The sequence below is a fragment of the Puma concolor genome, chromosome B1 (assembly GCF_028749965.1).
Source record: "Puma concolor isolate L17-30 chromosome B1, mPumCon1.1.hap2, whole genome shotgun sequence".
Taxonomy (NCBI): Eukaryota; Metazoa; Chordata; class Mammalia; order Carnivora; family Felidae; genus Puma; species Puma concolor.
This window is the reverse complement of record NC_141670.1, coordinates 172,167,732-172,185,222: the sequence shown is the minus strand read 5'-3', so window position 1 is coordinate 172,185,222 and position 17,491 is coordinate 172,167,732. Positions and strand designations below refer to the sequence as shown.

The 17,491-nt window shown below is 34.3% G+C and overlaps 1 protein-coding gene across 2 annotated transcripts in view; it reads left to right on the top strand.

Moving 5' to 3' along the window:
- Positions 1-17,491, top strand: part of SLC30A9 (solute carrier family 30 member 9) — an 84,763-nt gene that overhangs the window by 52,358 nt on the left and 14,914 nt on the right. For both annotated transcript variants that reach the window (XM_086705156.1, XM_025922380.2), the window contains exons 9-14: positions 304-406; positions 9,308-9,363; positions 11,828-11,963; positions 14,562-14,601; positions 15,420-15,491; positions 16,207-16,314. In XM_086705156.1, coding sequence (XP_086561282.1) covers positions 304-406; positions 9,308-9,363; positions 11,828-11,963; positions 14,562-14,601; positions 15,420-15,491; positions 16,207-16,314 — 515 coding nt within the window. The remainder of the gene's footprint in view (positions 1-303; positions 407-9,307; positions 9,364-11,827; positions 11,964-14,561; positions 14,602-15,419; positions 15,492-16,206; positions 16,315-17,491) is intronic.

Sequence of the window (17,491 nt, the reverse complement as noted above, 5' to 3'; positions counted from 1 at the left end):
TAATTTCCTTTGTAACTTTATTTTGTCAAAATATAAAACACTCTCATCCATTCTCAAAATACACTTAAGTAATTTGTTTTACACGTATCATGTTTCTTCATTTGAGTAATGATACCGTAACCTGTGTTTTTCAAATTTGCACTCTTGTTACCTAAAATACAAGAAGTTCTTTGAAGACTAGAGATTCTTTTTAATTTACTTTGAACAGAATCTAGTATAGAGGTATTTATAGTCAATTACATAAGTTTTTGGTGGAAATTTGTATCAAAACCTATGCTAAATTGTTTTGTCTTTCTCTTCTAGCAATGGATTAAATTGCTTCTTTAAATTTCTTGCCTGGATTTATACGGGTTCTGCAAGTATGTTCTCTGAAGCTATACATTCTTTATCTGATACTTGTAATCAGGTGAGGGGTAAAAGCTTTTTCCTTACTAGTTTTAAAGTAATTTTTAAGCCTTTTGTCTAAAAGCTGACTTATTTAAAAATAGAATGATTCCTATAGTTGGCATGAGGAATAAAATGAAAATTTTTTTACTTTTGAACGATGAAATACATAGAAAAATGGTCACAGTATTTTGAAGCAGGTTGTTCTGCTTTAAGAACTTACAACAATGGAGTATGACATATAAGATTATCGGTCACTAAGTGTTTGAGCAGAGGCTTTTGTACAAGAGCTTCTTACCATTAGGTAGAAATTTGGTCTCTGAATATGAGTTCTTATGACTATAAGAGCCAATTTAAGTTTTTTGAATAAAGATATAAAAGATTCACATGTGATTGATGAATTAAAACCATTTTACATTAGACTGGTATTTTAAATTCCTTTCTTTGACTTTGTAAATGAAGAAAGATTTTTATAAAATTAGAATACCTTTTTAAATCCCCTTCGACTTGCAGGATTTTGACTACTACAAACCTAAGTCTTTTTTAAGAACATCGTAAACATTTCTACTTATGTTCCTTTTCACATTTTAAAGAATGTGGTGTATTAAGAGAATACCTTGTTAGCATTTATTTGTTTATACTCCTGTTTTGTAGGAACAGATTTGGGAGAATTTATGGTAAGAGACACAGGTATAATAACAATATTTTAGACAAAGTTAAAAGTAATAATAAAATGGTAGAGAGCAGGGAGAGCGATCTGAGTTAAAAATTGAACCTGAGAACTCATCACTGTCAAATGAATTAACACCCTTTGTAAAAGCAAGGAAAGAAGACATTTACTATTAGTACTAGCAATCTTTCCCTTGAATTAAATTTTAGACTCATGAGACACTTAATAGCTACTATCTTTAAAATATTTTTCCACTCAGTTGTGGTATGGAGTTGGGGGAGAGAATGGGGAGAGATACATAACACAGTATCTAATGTTGAACGCCTATCTGAACATAAAAATACTGAAATATAAAAATATTGGTACATAGGGCAAGAGGGTATGTACAGAGTATTAGTTTCAGTATTAGTTGTTATTTAAAAAATTGAAGATCATTTTTTTATCTAGGATTCAAAAAATATTTGTTTTTATTTTTAAATTTTTATTTATTTTTTTGAGAGAGAGAGTGCAAGCAGGGGAGAGGCAGAGAGAGAGGGAGACACAATCTGAAGCAGGCTCCAGGCTCCAAGCTGTCAGCACAGAGCCTGACGCGGGGCTCAAACCCATGAACTGTGTGAGATGATGACCTGAGCCAAACTCGGGTGCTTAACCAGCTGAGCCACCCGGCCACCCCTGAAGTGTCCCTAGTCTGCAGTATATTCAGGGGTTTAAAAGACTGGTAGATTATCTGTGGACAGACCTGGAATAATAGCTAGTATAATTTGAGTAAAAAATTCCAGTTGTAAAACATTTCATAAGGAACTTCAGCTTCCAGTCATGAGGGACTAATGGGGACTGGACTTAGTCTTTTGCTGTAAACAACTAAAACTCTGGACCAAATTTATGAAACAGTGTTTTCAAACTTTGGACAAAGGACTGCAATAGGATGATCCCTGAGAGAAGGGAAGCAAATGAGTTGAGCTGTATGATCTCTCTCATTTTTTTGCTTGAAGACACATTTGGAATAGTGGGAGGAAGGTGGGAGATAATAGTCTCATTGGGTTGAGAAGGCAGAAACTAGAGTTCACTGAGGCCGAGGTAGCTAGAAATTACAAGACAGAGTTCCACAGAGGAGGGAACTGTGCAGATAAAAAGTAGCAGATGTCTACATACAGGCTTGTTCTTCCTTCCTTCCTTCCTTCCTTCCTTCCTTCCTTCCTTCCTTCCTTCCTTCCTTCCTTCTTTCTTTCTTTCTTTCTTTCTTTCTTTCTTTCTTTCTTTCTTTCTTTCTTTCTTTCTTCTTGAGTTGTGTCTTTGCTGAATATTAAGCAAAGGGTGTAGGGTAAATCTTTACATGAGTCTGGGCAAAGAAACACCAGGGAACATTAGGCTAATTCCTAGAGTAGAGCTTACACAGCGATCAGATACATTCAAGTTCTGACCATCTGAGATACAGTCCTCATTGATTACCCAGGCAAATAGAAGGGTCATATCATACTAGTAAGGCTAAATGATCTTTGGTATAAAAGCTATTTTAGAACCTCCCTAAAAAAGTTCTGAAGGCTCAAGCTGATTTGCAGGTAACTTAATGACATGCTACAACAAAGCCCCACACTCTGTAAGAAGACAACAAAATCCAGACACTTAATATAACATTCATCATGTTCCATCTAATAAAATTATCAGACAACCAAGAATCAGAAATTTGACTCAGACCCAGTCTAACTGCTGCAAACTGTGAAAGACAGCAAGAGAGGAGAGGACCAGAGAAAAATTATAGAAACAAGTACAAAACCAGTAACAAAATGACAAATAAATGTATATCTATCAATAATTACTTTGAATATAAATTGACTAAACACTCCAATCAAAAGACAGAGGGTGACAAGGGGATTAAAAATCAAGACCAGTCTATCTGCTGCCTACAAGAAAATCATTTCAGACTGAAAGACACTTGCAGATTGAAAGTGAGGGGGTGAAGAAAGATGTGTCATGCATATGAATGTCAAAAGAAATCCAGCATAGCAATACTTCTATTGGACAAAATAGACTTAAACAGTATAACAAGAAGAGCACCTAGATGGCTCAGTCGTTAAACATCCGATTTCAGCTCAGGACATGATCTCGCAGTTTGTAGGTTTGAGCCCCGCGTTGGGCTCTGTGCTGACAGCTCAGAGCCTGGAGCCTGCTTTGGATTCTTTCTCTCCCTCTCTCTGCCCTTCCCCTGCTAAGGTTCTCTCTCTCTCTCTCAAAAATAAATAAACATTAAAAAAAAATTTTTTTTAAGAGTGTATGTAACAAGAGACAAGGACACTGTGTAATAATAAAGGGGACAATCCAACAAGAAGATACAACAATTATAAATAGTTATGCATCCATATGAGAGGACTCAAACACCTAAAAAGGTTAATAACAAACTTGAAAGAATTAATTGGTATTAATATATTAGTAGTAAAGGGCTTTAACAGCCCACTCACATCAATGGACAGATCATCCAAACAGAAAATCAATAAGGAAATAATGGCTTTGAATGACACACTGGGCTGGGTGGATTTAACAGCTATATTCAGAACATTCCATCCTCAAACGGCAGAATACATATTCTTTTCATGTACACATGGAACATTCTCTAGAATAGATCACATATTAGGCCACAGGACAAGTTTCAACGAAGTCAGAAAGATGGAAGTCATATGCATCTTTTTTGACCACGATGCTATGAAATTAGAAATCAACCACAAGAAAAAATCTGAGAACACGTTCACTTATACATGGAGGTTAAATAACAGGCTACTAGACAATGAATGAGTCAACCAAGAAATCAAAGATGAAATTAAAAATTACATGGAAACAAATGAAAATGAAAACACAACAGGGGCGCCTGGGTGGCTCAGTCGGTTAAGTGTCCAACTTCAGCTCAGGTCATGATTTCGTAGTTCATGAGTTCGAGCCCCGTGTTGGGCTCTGTGCTGACAGCTCAGAGTCTGGAACCTGCTTCAGATTCTGTGTCTCCCCATCTCTCTGCCCCTCCCTACTTGTACTTGTCTGTCTCAAAAATAAACATTTTAAAAAAATAGAAAACAAAATCTTTGGGATGCCACAAAAGCTGTTGTGAAAGGAAGTTTGTAGCAATATAAGCCTACCTTAAAAAGCAAGAAAAACCTCAGATGAACAGCCTAACTTATACCGAAAGAGCTAGAAAAAAAACAAAACAAAACCCCAAATCAACAGAGAAGGAAGGAAGTATTAAAGATTAGAGTAGAAATAAATGATATAGAAACTGAAAAAAACAGATCAATGAAACCAGGATTTCATTACTTGAAAAAAATCAAAATTGATAAACCTCTAGTTTAGACTTATCAAGAAAAAAAGAGGACTCAAAATCACAAATGAGAGAGGATAAACAACACCACAGAAATACAAAAAATTGTAAGAATATTTTCAAAAACTATATGCCAACAAAATGGACAACCTAGAAGACATGGGTAAATTAACCTACTAAAACAAGCAGGAATAAATAGAAAATTTGAACAGACTTATTCCTAGCAAGGAAATTGAGTCAGTAAAACAAAGAAACAAATTTCCAGCAAACAAAAGTGCAGGACCAGATGGCTTCACAGGTGAATTCTACCAAACATTTATTCTTCTTAAATATTTCTCCAAAAAATAGAAAAGGAGGGAAAAGTTCCAAATCCAATTGATGAGGCCAGCATTACCCTGATACCAAAACCAGGTAAGGACACCACCAAAAAAGAGAACTCTGGGCCAAATCTCTGATGAACATAGATGCAAAAATCGTTGACAGAATACTAGCATACTGAGTCCAACAATACATTAAAAAAATCATTCACCACAATTAAGTAGGGTTTATTCCTGGGTTGCCAGGGTGGTTCAATATTCCGAAATCAATCAATGTGGTCTATCAATAAGAGAAAGGATAAAAACATATGATCGTTTTAATAGATGCAGAAAAAGCATTTGACAAAGTACAACATCCATTCATAATAAAAATCCTCAACAAAGTAGGTTTAGAGGAAACGTACTTCAACATAATAAAGGTGTTATATGAAAAACCCACAGTGGACATCACACTCAATGGGGAAAAACTGAAAACTTTGACCCTAAGGTCAGGAACAAGATAAGCATGTCCACTCTTACTACTTTTATTCAACATAGTATTGGAAGTTGTATCCAGAGCAGTCAGACAACAATAAGGAAGAAGTAAAAGTTCCACTGTTTGCAGATGACATGATACTATAAAGAACCCTGAAGATTACACCAAAAAAACTACTAAAGCTGATAAGTGAATTCATTAAAGTCTCAGGACATAAAATCAGTGTACGGGAATCTGTTACATTGTTGTATACTAATAAGCAACAGAAAGAGAAATTAAGAAAACAATCCCATTAACAGTTGTGCTAAAAATAATAAAGTACCTAGGAATAAACAACCAAAGAAGTAAAAGACCTGTATTCTGAAAACTATAAAATGTTGATGAAGGAAATTGAAAATAGCACAGAGAAATGGAAAGACATTCCATGCTCGTGGATTAGAAGAACAAATACTGTTAAAATGTCTGTATTACCCAAAGCAATCTACAGATTTAACACAATCTCTATCAAAGTACCAACAATATTTTTCACAGAATTAGAACAAACCTAAAATTTTTATGGACCCACAAAAGACCCCTGCAAAAATAGCCAAAGCTGTCTTGAAAAAGAAAAGCAAAGCTGGAAGTATCGCAATTCTGGACTTCAAGTTGTGTTACAAACCTGTAGTAATCAAAACAGTATGGAACTGGCAGAAAACTAGATGCATTGATCAATGGAATAGAATAGAAAACCTGGCAATAAACCCACAACTATATATAGTCAGTCAGTCTTTGACAAAGTAGGAAAGAATGTCCAAAGAGAAAAAGATAGTCTCTTCCCAATAAATGGTGCTGGGGAAAACTGGACAGCTACATGTAAAAGAATGAAACTGGAGTACTTTTTTACACTGCATGGAAAAATAAACTCAAAATGCATTAAAGACCTAAATGTGAGACCTGAAATCATAAAAATCAAGAAGAGAGTATAGGCAATAATTTCTTTGACATCAACCTTACCAACATTTTTCTAGGTATGTCTCCTAAGGCAAGGGAAATAAAAGCAAAAATTGAGTACTGGGACTAATCAAAATAAATAGCTTCTGCACAGTGAAGGAAACAGTCAACAAAACTAAAAGGCAACCAGCTGAATGAGAGAAGATATTTGCAAATGACATATTTGATAAAGGATTAGTATCCAAAATATATAAAGAACTGATACAACTCAATATCTCTTTTGAAAGCTTTTTAGACATAATAATATTTTTAAAAATTCTAAGGAACTCCTACAACTCAATAGCAAAAAAAAACCTATCCAATCAAAAAATGGGGAAGAATCTGAATAGATATTTTTCCAAAGAAGACAAACAAATGGCCAACAAGTACATGAAAGGTACTCAAGTACTCAACGTTACTAATCAAGGAAATGCTGTCAACATCACAGTGAGCTATCACCTCACACTTCTGGAATTCTTACCTCAAGGAAACAAAACGCTATGGAAAAGATACCTGCACCCTCGTGTTCAGTGCAGCATTATTTACGATAACCAAGACATGGAAACAACCTGGGTCACACCGTTGCTAGATGAAAAGATAAAGAAAATGTGTGGGTGTGTGTGAATGTGTTGTGCATGCACCCACACATGCATGCACACAGATATTCAGCCATAAAAAAAAAAAGAAAAATCCTGCCATTTGTGACAACATGGATGGACCTTGAGGTCATTATGCTAAGGGAAATAAAGTTGGAGGTAGATACTGTGTAATCTCACTTATACATGGAGTAAAACAAAAATATCCCAAACTCCTAGATACCAAAAAATTGGTGGTTGTCAAGATGGAGTAAGGGGAGTGGCGGGGGGGTGGGAGGGGGCGGCAGTGGGCAAAAATGGATGAAGGTGGTCAAAAGATAAAAATTCCAGTTATTAAAGAGTAAATTTTTATAGTATTTTTATAACTATAATATTTTTTTCTTTACCCCTTGAGAGACTAAAACACCTTAACTTTTAAATTAGATCTGTACCTCTGGTGGTATCTAGGTTTACAATTTCTCTGACAGTTCATTTTTTAAAACTTTTCTCCTAAATAATATATAATGCATCATTAATATTAATTGTATGAATTTATTGAGCATCTAGTTTACAATGTAGTGTTTAGAAGAAGACAGTCCTTGCTCTGTCTTTTGTAAGGAGGTCATACACTTCAAACAACTAGAAAGATATTCCAAGATGACATTTAAGCAGTTGAATGATAGTATGATACTGAAGGAAAACCAAAAAGGGAAGGATGATCATGGAAGGGGAAGCATTGCTTCTTAGCCACTAGCTGTTAATATTTCATTATGTTGCAAACCAAACAGATGTAGGTCATATTTACAAAACTGATATATTTGTGTATATTTATTTATATGTTATACACACATACAATTGTGCAGAAAAAGGTCTGAAAGGACACATATCAAACCTAACTCATGCTACCCTGCTTCTGGGAGTGGGGATGGACAGGATTAGGGATGGTCTATGATATCTTATTTTTGTAGAAAAAACTAATAAATAATGGTAAGTAATGATCTGTATTCAATTTATAAAAAACTTGATATTCCACATTTCATTGCATGGCCAACCTGAATAATAAGGATTTTAAAAATAATTGAATACCCAATGGCTGTTTTGTAAACATTATTAAACCACATTAAACCATGTGTGTGTATACACACACACAACATGAATTCATATTTTAATTTTAATGTATAAGTTTTAAAGAAGTATATGTTCTATCTTAATTTACTCTCATTTTCTTGGTTTGGTTCACTGAAAAGTCATCTTCTATGTGTTAGGTAGTTCTAACCCTCTTTTTCTTTGGAATCCAGTAGAAAAAAAATTGGTAATATTCTGTGTATTTAGGGTAGGAATTCCAGTATTAAAACTTAAAAGTTCAGTATATATTTGTTTTAGCCATTTTCAAGGTGGTGTAATCTCTATATATTTTACTAGAGAGAATGCTTCTATTAGGTATCTTGTAAGTGACAGTGAAACCTCATCCATGAAGAATTTGGCGATCTTGAAGCTTTATCTATCTGATATTGGATACTGTGCTGGAAAAAAAAAAGGAAGAACCCCAGATTAGGCAAATAATACCACATAGGGTATTCACTCAGAGGCTTTGTATTTTTATTAAGTAAATAATTTTAATGAGGTAATCTTTTTTAGATTTCTAAATTCACATCAAATTAGAATAGAAAGGACTTACTGAGGGCAAACATACTAATATCAGGAGTTTCCAGTGGATAATTCTTTTCAACAAAAGATGTAAAAAAAAACCAAATAAATAGAAATGAAAGCAAGAAAAGATAAGGTCAGGGGAGAAAGGAAGGAAAAGAGAAAGGTGATAACCAGGATTAAAGACATGTCATATTTTTGCTATATGTGTTTTACATTTTTGTGTTTTTAAAGAAATTAAATCTTAGTTGTAACTAGTCCTCCATCTTTATTCCCTTCTTCCACACCCCAGAAATCACTGCTCTGTGTATATTGATACGTAACTCCTGGTACATGGTTTTGAAGTTTTAAAAGAAATGTATGTGTCAATATGCAATGCGTACTGTTTAAAATGTTTACTATATTTGTACGGCTATACAAGTTACTTTTCCTGTGAAAAATCAGATGTTACAGACTACCCTAATGCTTCTTCTATCTCCGAGGTGTCAACAGTTAAATGTGTGTTCTTCTAGACCTTTTCCCGTGCTTTACATTATATATAGTCTAAAAATTACACAGGTTTTTTTTGTACTTAATACACTATTCCTAAACTTATTTTTTTTTTTCCACTTTAATGGTATGTCCAATGGTATGTCAGTACAGAAAGCTGTCTCTCCACTCCATTTTTTAAACTGTTGTAGAAGTAATTTACAGTTTGGCAATACCATCATTTATTTTGCCATTCCTTATTGATGGATTTTTAGGTTGGCTTTCACATTTTTCGTCCTTATAAGCAATGGTGTTTTGAACCCCATTGGGTTCATCTTTATTTCTGTAAGGTAAGTACTGGGAACCAGAATTGATAGGCTGTTGTGTATGTCCATGTTAAGTGTTTCTTTGCCATTGTCAGATTGCACACTCCAGATTGGTTTTTCCGCACTATTCTCTCCATCTTGCTAACGATTATTTACCCTTTTTACTTCTCTGTAGGGTTTGCTAGCAGTGGGCATCAGTAAGTCTGTTCAAACACCAGATCCTACTCATCCGTAAGGACATTGTCTTTATTTTGGTTTTTTGGGGGGCAGCAAGTCATTGAAATAAAAGCAAGTGAATGCATGACTCACTGCTGTGTCAAAATAAATTCAAGATCTAATTTGAAAATGAAGTTTAAATTACTTTTATGCTTTGTAACAGCATAGAGATCTTGTTCTCTTTGTATTTGATAATTAATAACAAAGCACATATTTTGATCTTAGAGTTCTATTTTATTTGGTTAAAGGAAACATTCCACATTTAGACTAATAGGCACTCAATCTAAAATTTTGGTGGTAATTTTTTTTAAGTTTATTTATTTTGAGAGAGAGAGCCACATGTATGTTCTTGGGTGTGAGGGGAGGGGTAGAAAGCCCAACATGGGACCCAGTCTCATGAACCGGGAGATCATGACCTGGGCTAAAATCAAGTCAGACACTTAACTGACTGAGCCACCCAGGAACCCTAATAACTTTTATTAAATCTCTATTTAATGTATTTTAATCCTTATATTTTGATTTTGAAATTGTATTTCTGCTAACATTTCAAAATTTATTTGTAAATGAGTATTCTTTTTAGAATATATTATTTTGAGTCACATCAGTTACTTGATATTCTTTTTACTAACATAACTAACATAATACTTTGAATTCCACATGTATCATTTAACAAGCTTCAGTAATAGAATTTGATCTATCTTAAAGGCAAAAAAAAAAAAGCTATTTTATTTCTGTAAAGGAGTCTACATATATGCTTTATATAAGTGCCTTTTTTTACTCAAAAGCAAGATGCTACTGTTTTGTTATAAATAATGACATATTTTGAATATCCTAAAACTGTCAATAAAGCTATTACAAAGAACAACTAGCTTTCTAATCTGCTAATTACACATTATTACAGTATTTTACTATGTCAAAAAATTATTTTCCTGACCAGTTTTATGTACCAAAAATTTTAAAACAGGATAAAATTTTAAAATTTTGGGTTGTGAAGATTTCTTCTTAAGGTATTTTTCAACAATCTACTACTGCCCAATAGAGTATTGAGTATTCTAAGTAGTAGAAATATTTTGTATCTGTCCGGTATGATAGTCCCTAGCTGTAGCTACATGTGGTTGTTGAGCATTTGAAATGTGGCTAGTGCAACTGAAGAACTACATTTAAATTTTTATTTAGTTTTAATTAATTTAAATTTAAATAGCTTTATGTGGCTGATGACTAATATTGGACAGTGCAGATCTTCATAGTTAAAAATTTCAGTAAGAAACTACAAGATTTTTGAAAACACATAAAATGAAAATAATAGCATTTAATTTAGATCTTAATTAACTTAAATAAATATGTGTATCCCTAATTTGGGGGGTAAATTTCAGAGAAAGTAAATTTTTCTAAATCATGCTGGTAGAACATTGTCACATCTATAAATGAGAATTCCCTATGGCAAGATTATGACATATTTGCAAAAATAATTAAAAAGCAATTTTAATTGAGACCTATTGTTTAAATTTGCATCTGCCAGAAGGGTGCCATAGAGTTTGACTTTGGAAGTAAATTTCCCAGGAAATATTTTTGTTAATGAGTGGTTCTTTACCTCATATGTTTTTGAACTTTTTAATACTCCATATTTTATTAACACATACAGTAATACAAAATAATGCACATACAGACCAAATATTCTTTTTTTTTTTATTTTTTTTTTATTTTTGGGACAGAGAGAGACAGAGCATGAATGGGGGAGGGGCAGAGAGAGAGGGAGACACAGAATCGGAAACAGGCTCCAGGCTCTGAGCCATCAGCCCAGAGCCTGACGCGGGGCTCGAACTCACGGACCGCGAGATCGTGACCTGGCTGAAGTCGGACGCTTAACCGACTGCGCCACCCAGGCGCCCCAAGACCAAGTATTCTTAAAAAACAAATGAAAAAAACATTTTTAAACATCATGAACACACCCAGAAACTGAAGCTCGTAGTCCTGCTAATAGTAGTTAGTTGCTGTGTACTGAACTTCAGAACCAGCAACAAGTGTCCAGCATCAAATTATAGGTAGTATAAATCAGTGATTGGCTGTGCCGGAAGACCATAATATTTAGTTAGAGGCTGCATTACCAGGAAATTTAAATGTTACCCTTTTAATTAAATATCTGAATGCATTTTTAAATAGATTAGTTTAATCAGTATTTGGGATACATAATAGTAAAAGTGCCTCTACTTAATCAAAACAGACTATATGGAAAAGGGATTAGAAAATACCTGAATTTAATCATATTAACTCTGTTTTTATATTTTTTCAAAGATCTTCCAGTTTTTTTCATTTCATATATTGATTTTCTGACTTAAGTTTGGCACTTACATTTTACTTAAATATAAAGCCATGACATCTCGATATTGTGAGTTTTGGTTTTCTTTTTCACTGACTCATGAAACATGTTTTAAAACAATTTGTATTTCTTGTAAACCGTATTATCTTTTTTATTTTTCAGGTATGGATTTTCAAATATGCGCTATATTGCTTCACTCATTAGTGGGGTTGGTATTTTCATGATGGGTGCAGGATTATCTTGGTATCATGGAATCATGGGATTGCTTAATCCACAGCCAATGGAATCCCTTCTATGGGTAATCTTTTTTTTTCCCCCTCAGTTTTCAAGTAATGTGAAATAGCGATTAAGTACAGTAGAATGCTTTGTCACATTGATGCTAAAGAAATGGACTAACACATACCTTTTTGACTATAATACTTGGTTATGTATCTGTAGTTGTATTTTTTCGAACATGACTAGACATGACCTCTAAATCCATATGATTCAGTGATGTTGAACCAAGAGTATCTCTTTAGGTACAATCATTAAGCACTGACTCCTTGGTTAAAATCTTGGGCAGTTCCATTCATTTCTCCAGTTACTGTTAAAGAACATCTCTATTCATTTTTAGTCCCAAGAATAATCTATCAGTAATTAAAATATACAGCCCCTCACAGTCATAAGTTGGAATTTTATTTAAAGATCTTTTTTTTTTCACGCGTGTAGATAGGAAGCCTATACTGGGTTAATGGTAGGATGGGAGCATGGTCACCTTCTGTATAATCCTACTTAGGACTTCTACCCTTCTCTTCTACTCCCTAGATTGCTCTGGCAGTATCAAAGGTAGGGATAGGGGACAGAAAAGTAAGACTTTACTGACAGTAGCATCATTTTGCACTGGTTTCCTCTGGTCTTTGTAGATTCTTAAAGCTGCCTTTTTCTCTCATGGAAACTTCTTGGAGATTACCCTACACGGCCACTCTGACTCTAGCTCTGTTGATAAACAGATTGGTCACGTGCCAGCCGCTGTCAGCTTCTGCATCTTGTGTAGTTCCAGATTGTTTCTGCTGAGGTTGCCTTGCGTTTTCAAGAAGGCTTTTGGGGCAGCTGATCTCTTTTCTAAAGACTCCTACTGAGAATTCCGTGTTTGGACTCTGTGTGTTAAAACAGACATCTTTAATACCCTCTCAGTGAGGGTGTATTTTTTTTCAAACATAATTATTTACTCTGTTGACACAATATCAGTTAGTAGACTTGCCAATAAATTTATTTTTATATGTGCATTAGACATAGTTCACTGTAAACTCTAAACAGTAAGGGTGCACGTCCAGGTTTCTGAGCAATCTTAACAGTTAACAGCTTTCTCCAAAGAAACCTTCACTTTTGCTCTTAACCTTAGCTTTTCTTTATGGGCTAGTGGGTGTGGAGCTAGGAGTTGCAGAACCAGCCTAGGGCATCCTCTGTCCTGGCCTGAAGAGACGGTACAGCACCTCATTTTGGAATGTGGGAGAACTTATAACCTAATTTGTTCTCAACTGCAGTGAGTTTCATTTAACATCTTATTACACCTATGTACCGACACAATAACAAGCCTGTTAAACTAGGCTTTTCCTACCATTTTTATTGACTGATTTCTTACCATATAATTGAAATGAGCAGGTATATTTTCATATAATTGAAATGAGCAGGTATATTTTCTCCATTCTGAAAAGGTTTGGCCACTTTATAGATAACCTCGTTTGTCTGATTTGTACGGTATTCATAGAGGCTAGGTGGTCAGTGAAAATTAGTTAAATTTTTGATTGTGTATAAGTTTTAAAGTTTCTAGAAGCTCTTCTTTCTGTCTTTTTGTAACTAAATGAGGTTCCTTCAGACTATGACTCTTGGTTAATATATAATGGTTAACATACCATAGACCGGTTTATGTTTATTAGATTTTGGAATCACTGGCTGATAATACTGTTTCCCTTTTTTGGGTGACAAGTGTATCTTAAATCCTTTCAGGAAAGAGATAGAAGGATTAAAAAAATTACTTAGACGTTTAGCTACTCTTTTAATTATGTTTTAGGTTGGCAGTAGGATTCAGTGGGAATAGCCTAGAATTAAAACTGGAAAACCCATATTTAAGTTTTTACCCTGGTATCATTTTTGTGTACTCAAGCAAATCACATAGCCTTGGGACATCTCAGTTTCCTTAGTAGAATTATGAGAGTGTTGGACTGGAATCAGAATTTTCCAAACTTCTGTTTCAGGGAAGCCTAGGGTTCCAAGAAGGAAATGTTGAAAATTCTACATGTGTTTGGTTTGGAGTACATTTAAAATTGTTTAAATTTGTGTTGCTAGGTTAACTGTTTCTATACACCTTGGATTAAAGTTTTTTGAAATCTTTCATTAATTCAAGGGTATCCTGGAACTGTGAGGTAGATGGTGTTACACACCTCCCCCAAATTGATTACTGTTTATAACTGGCTATCTTTCTGAATCAGGATTGGTACTAGGCATCCAAACAAAATCCAGAAGTTACATGGGTATGGATGTGGATCTTACTGTATCCTGATACCCACACCCCAGATTTCAAATGTTTGTGTTCATTTTCAACTTCAGAAAAATTTTCATACCAATTAAGTAATTTTTTCATATTTTATATCAAGAATTTAACTTAGGTCACGGTATCACATTCTACAGAGAAGATAAGTTTAAAAAATGAGATGGCCATCAGATTTTTAACTTTTTTTTCCGTTTATGAAGATACACCATCTATCTCATTGTCCTCGTTTGAGCTGTTTCCCATCAAGATCCTGATCTGGCTAGGATTTCAATTTATGTTTCCGTTTTAAACATTATAAATTTTATGCATGAGTCATTGTGATTCTTTAATGAAATATTAACTTATGCTTTAATACTTATTTTCTAGGCATATTGTATTTTAGCAGGATCATTAGTATCTGAAGGAGGTATGTACTGTCACAGTATCTCTTTATTCTTAATTTAGTAATATGTATTCAGCAGTCCACTCTTATAAATTGCTAAATTCCATTGATTAAAGAAAAACTAGAAATAGGAATCTACTTTGAGGAAGTAAATTCTTTGTATAATATAATATGGTTATTCCTATAATGGGTGGGGGCAAGGGAAAACCTTTTTGTTTTTGAGTATTTTATCGTAATACTCAGAACATTTGGAGCGAAGTATAAAAACATAACTATATATTGAGTTTTTAAAAGTCGGGTTTTAGTAGTGTTAATCACAGAAAGGTCACTCTTTGCAATAAAATATTTCAAAGTTTCTGCAAATTTCATCTGTAGCAGTTCTATGACAGAGAAGTACTGACATCATGTGGGAAACTGCCTGACTCATTGCTGAATTCATAGTGTGCTTACTTCCAAAACGTTGTCATTTGCTATGCATAGTGTTCCCTTCATCTTTAACAGTCTGTAAATGGTGATAACACTACCTGCCTCAAAAGGTTGGGAGGGTCAGACGTAAATGTGCTTAGCGTGCTGCCTGCCAACCAGTTGCTGTCCAATAAATTAAGGTCATTAGGTTGTAGTCAGGAAATTAAAATTATTACGGTTTAGAAATATGGGGAATACTAGAAATTCATTGTAATGTGATGATTTTTGGAGTCTTGATAATGACTAGTTAATAGAGGACTTTTCTTTATTGACAACCCTGGCATTAAAAGTGTTGTGCCTCTTTAGTTTGAGATGCCATCTTTAAAGCTGGGAGGCATGAAGTTTTTTCCTTGCTGATATGAATGCTTTTCTTTCAGCAACACTTCTCGTTGCTGTAAATGAACTTCGTAGGAGTGCTCGGGCCAAAGGAATGCCATTTTATAAATATGGTATGTATTTTAGGTGTCCTATTTCATTCACCTCCTTTATTTTTTTTTTTTTTTTAATTTTTTTTTTTTTTTCAACGTTTATTTATTTTTGGGACAGAGAGAGACAGAGCATGAACGGGGGAGGGGCAGAGAGAGAGGGAGACACAGAATCGGAAACAGGCTCCAGGCTCTGAGCCATCAGCCCAGAGCCTGACGCGGGGCTCGAACTCACGGACCGCGAGATCGTGACCTGGCTGAAGTCGGACGCTTAACCGACTGCGCCACCCAGGCGCCCATCCTCCTTTATTTTTTAAAATTGCCTAGTGCTGTTTCTTTTTTCCTTATAGATGTGTACAAAATATATCTCAATGTCTTCCCGGTGTGACTCTTAACAATATATACGGTCTCTTTTAAAAAGAAATGTAGTGTGATATGAACGTGAATACTTTGTATTTTAACTTAAGTGAACTATGGTATTTCTGTATGTACTTACATTATTAGAGAAAGTAAAAAAAAAAAAAGAAAGAAAGTAATTTGACTTTAAATTTGTTACTGTCAACATTTAAACCATGAAGTCATGTTTACATTGAACAGGATGTTTAAAATCAGGATCTCATACATTTTTGTCTTAATTTATATCTTAATTTTGAATGGATACTTATTAAAATGTTACCTGATAGTATCAAATTAGGATTTCAGAAAATTTCTTTTCTTGTCTGTACCCCAACCGATTAAGTAATGGAAAGTCGTGATCCTAGTACAAATGTTATATTACTGGAGGATACCGCAGCAGTCTTGGGAGTGATAATAGCAGCCACGTGTATGGGCCTTACTTCTATAACAGGTAAGTATTTCATAAATTACAGGTGATTTATTTGTCGTACTTAAGTAATTGTCTAATATGTGGGTATTTTCTTTTATATCACTGAATAATTTAAACCAATAGAGATTGTTAAATACGAATTCCATACTAACCATTTATTTGTATAAGACAATTAAGATAGCAAAAGTCTTCAGATGTGTCTCTTAGAAATTTTCTTTGTTTGAAATACAGAAAGGCTGTTAATAGAGCATTTCTATAATGTGCTTAACCTTCCTAGATGTGCCTTAATAAATTATGCAAGTACTCTGAGCTTCCTATTGATATTTGGCCTAGTGACCTTGTAGGTATATTAAGATGATATATGGGAGAGAACTTTAATAAACCCTAAAGTTCTAAATAAATATGTATTGTGGCTCTTGTTCATTTGTCTTCCATTGTTAGTGCCAATAACAACTGCTGTTGCTTTCCTGTTTCCTGGACTCTCTAGTTGCATTTATCCTCATTTTGGTAACTAGTTAAGTGTTTGGAAGACCAGTACAGATAAATAAGAAGACAGAAAAATCATTTTTAATTTCTAAAACAACCATTTAGTATAAAAGAACTAAATTTCTGAGGTTACAGTTCTCTCAGAATGGAACTTCCTCCATTTTTACCCATTTGCCCTTGCATACTTGAAATAATTGTAGGTGGTAAGCTTCCATGCTTCTGCAGTGTTTCTTATTTTTTTTTTTTAATTTTTTTAATGTTTATTTATTTTTGAGACAGAGAGAGACAGAGCATGAACAGGGGAGGGGCAGAGAGGGGAGACACAGAATCTGAAATGGGCTCCAGGCTCTGAGCTGTCAGCACAGAGCCCGACGCGGGGCTCGAACTCACAGACTGTGAGATCATGACCTGAGCTGAAGTCGGACGCTTAACCGACTGAGCCACCCAGGTGCCCCATGCAGTGTTTCTTAAAATAGTCGGAAATATGAATGGATCTTTCTTATTTTGAATGTACATTTTAAGACTAGACCAGCATTCTCTAATGTTCACTGTGATCCAGAATATTTGCATTGTTCTTCCAATTGACCTTCCCATTTTAGACATTTCTTAGACAAATTATTACTTAGCAAAATTTTAGGCTTAAGGAAAGTGAGACTTGATGAATAAGTCAACTGTTAATAGATTTTCTTTTACAAATAATAAAAACCAGTCA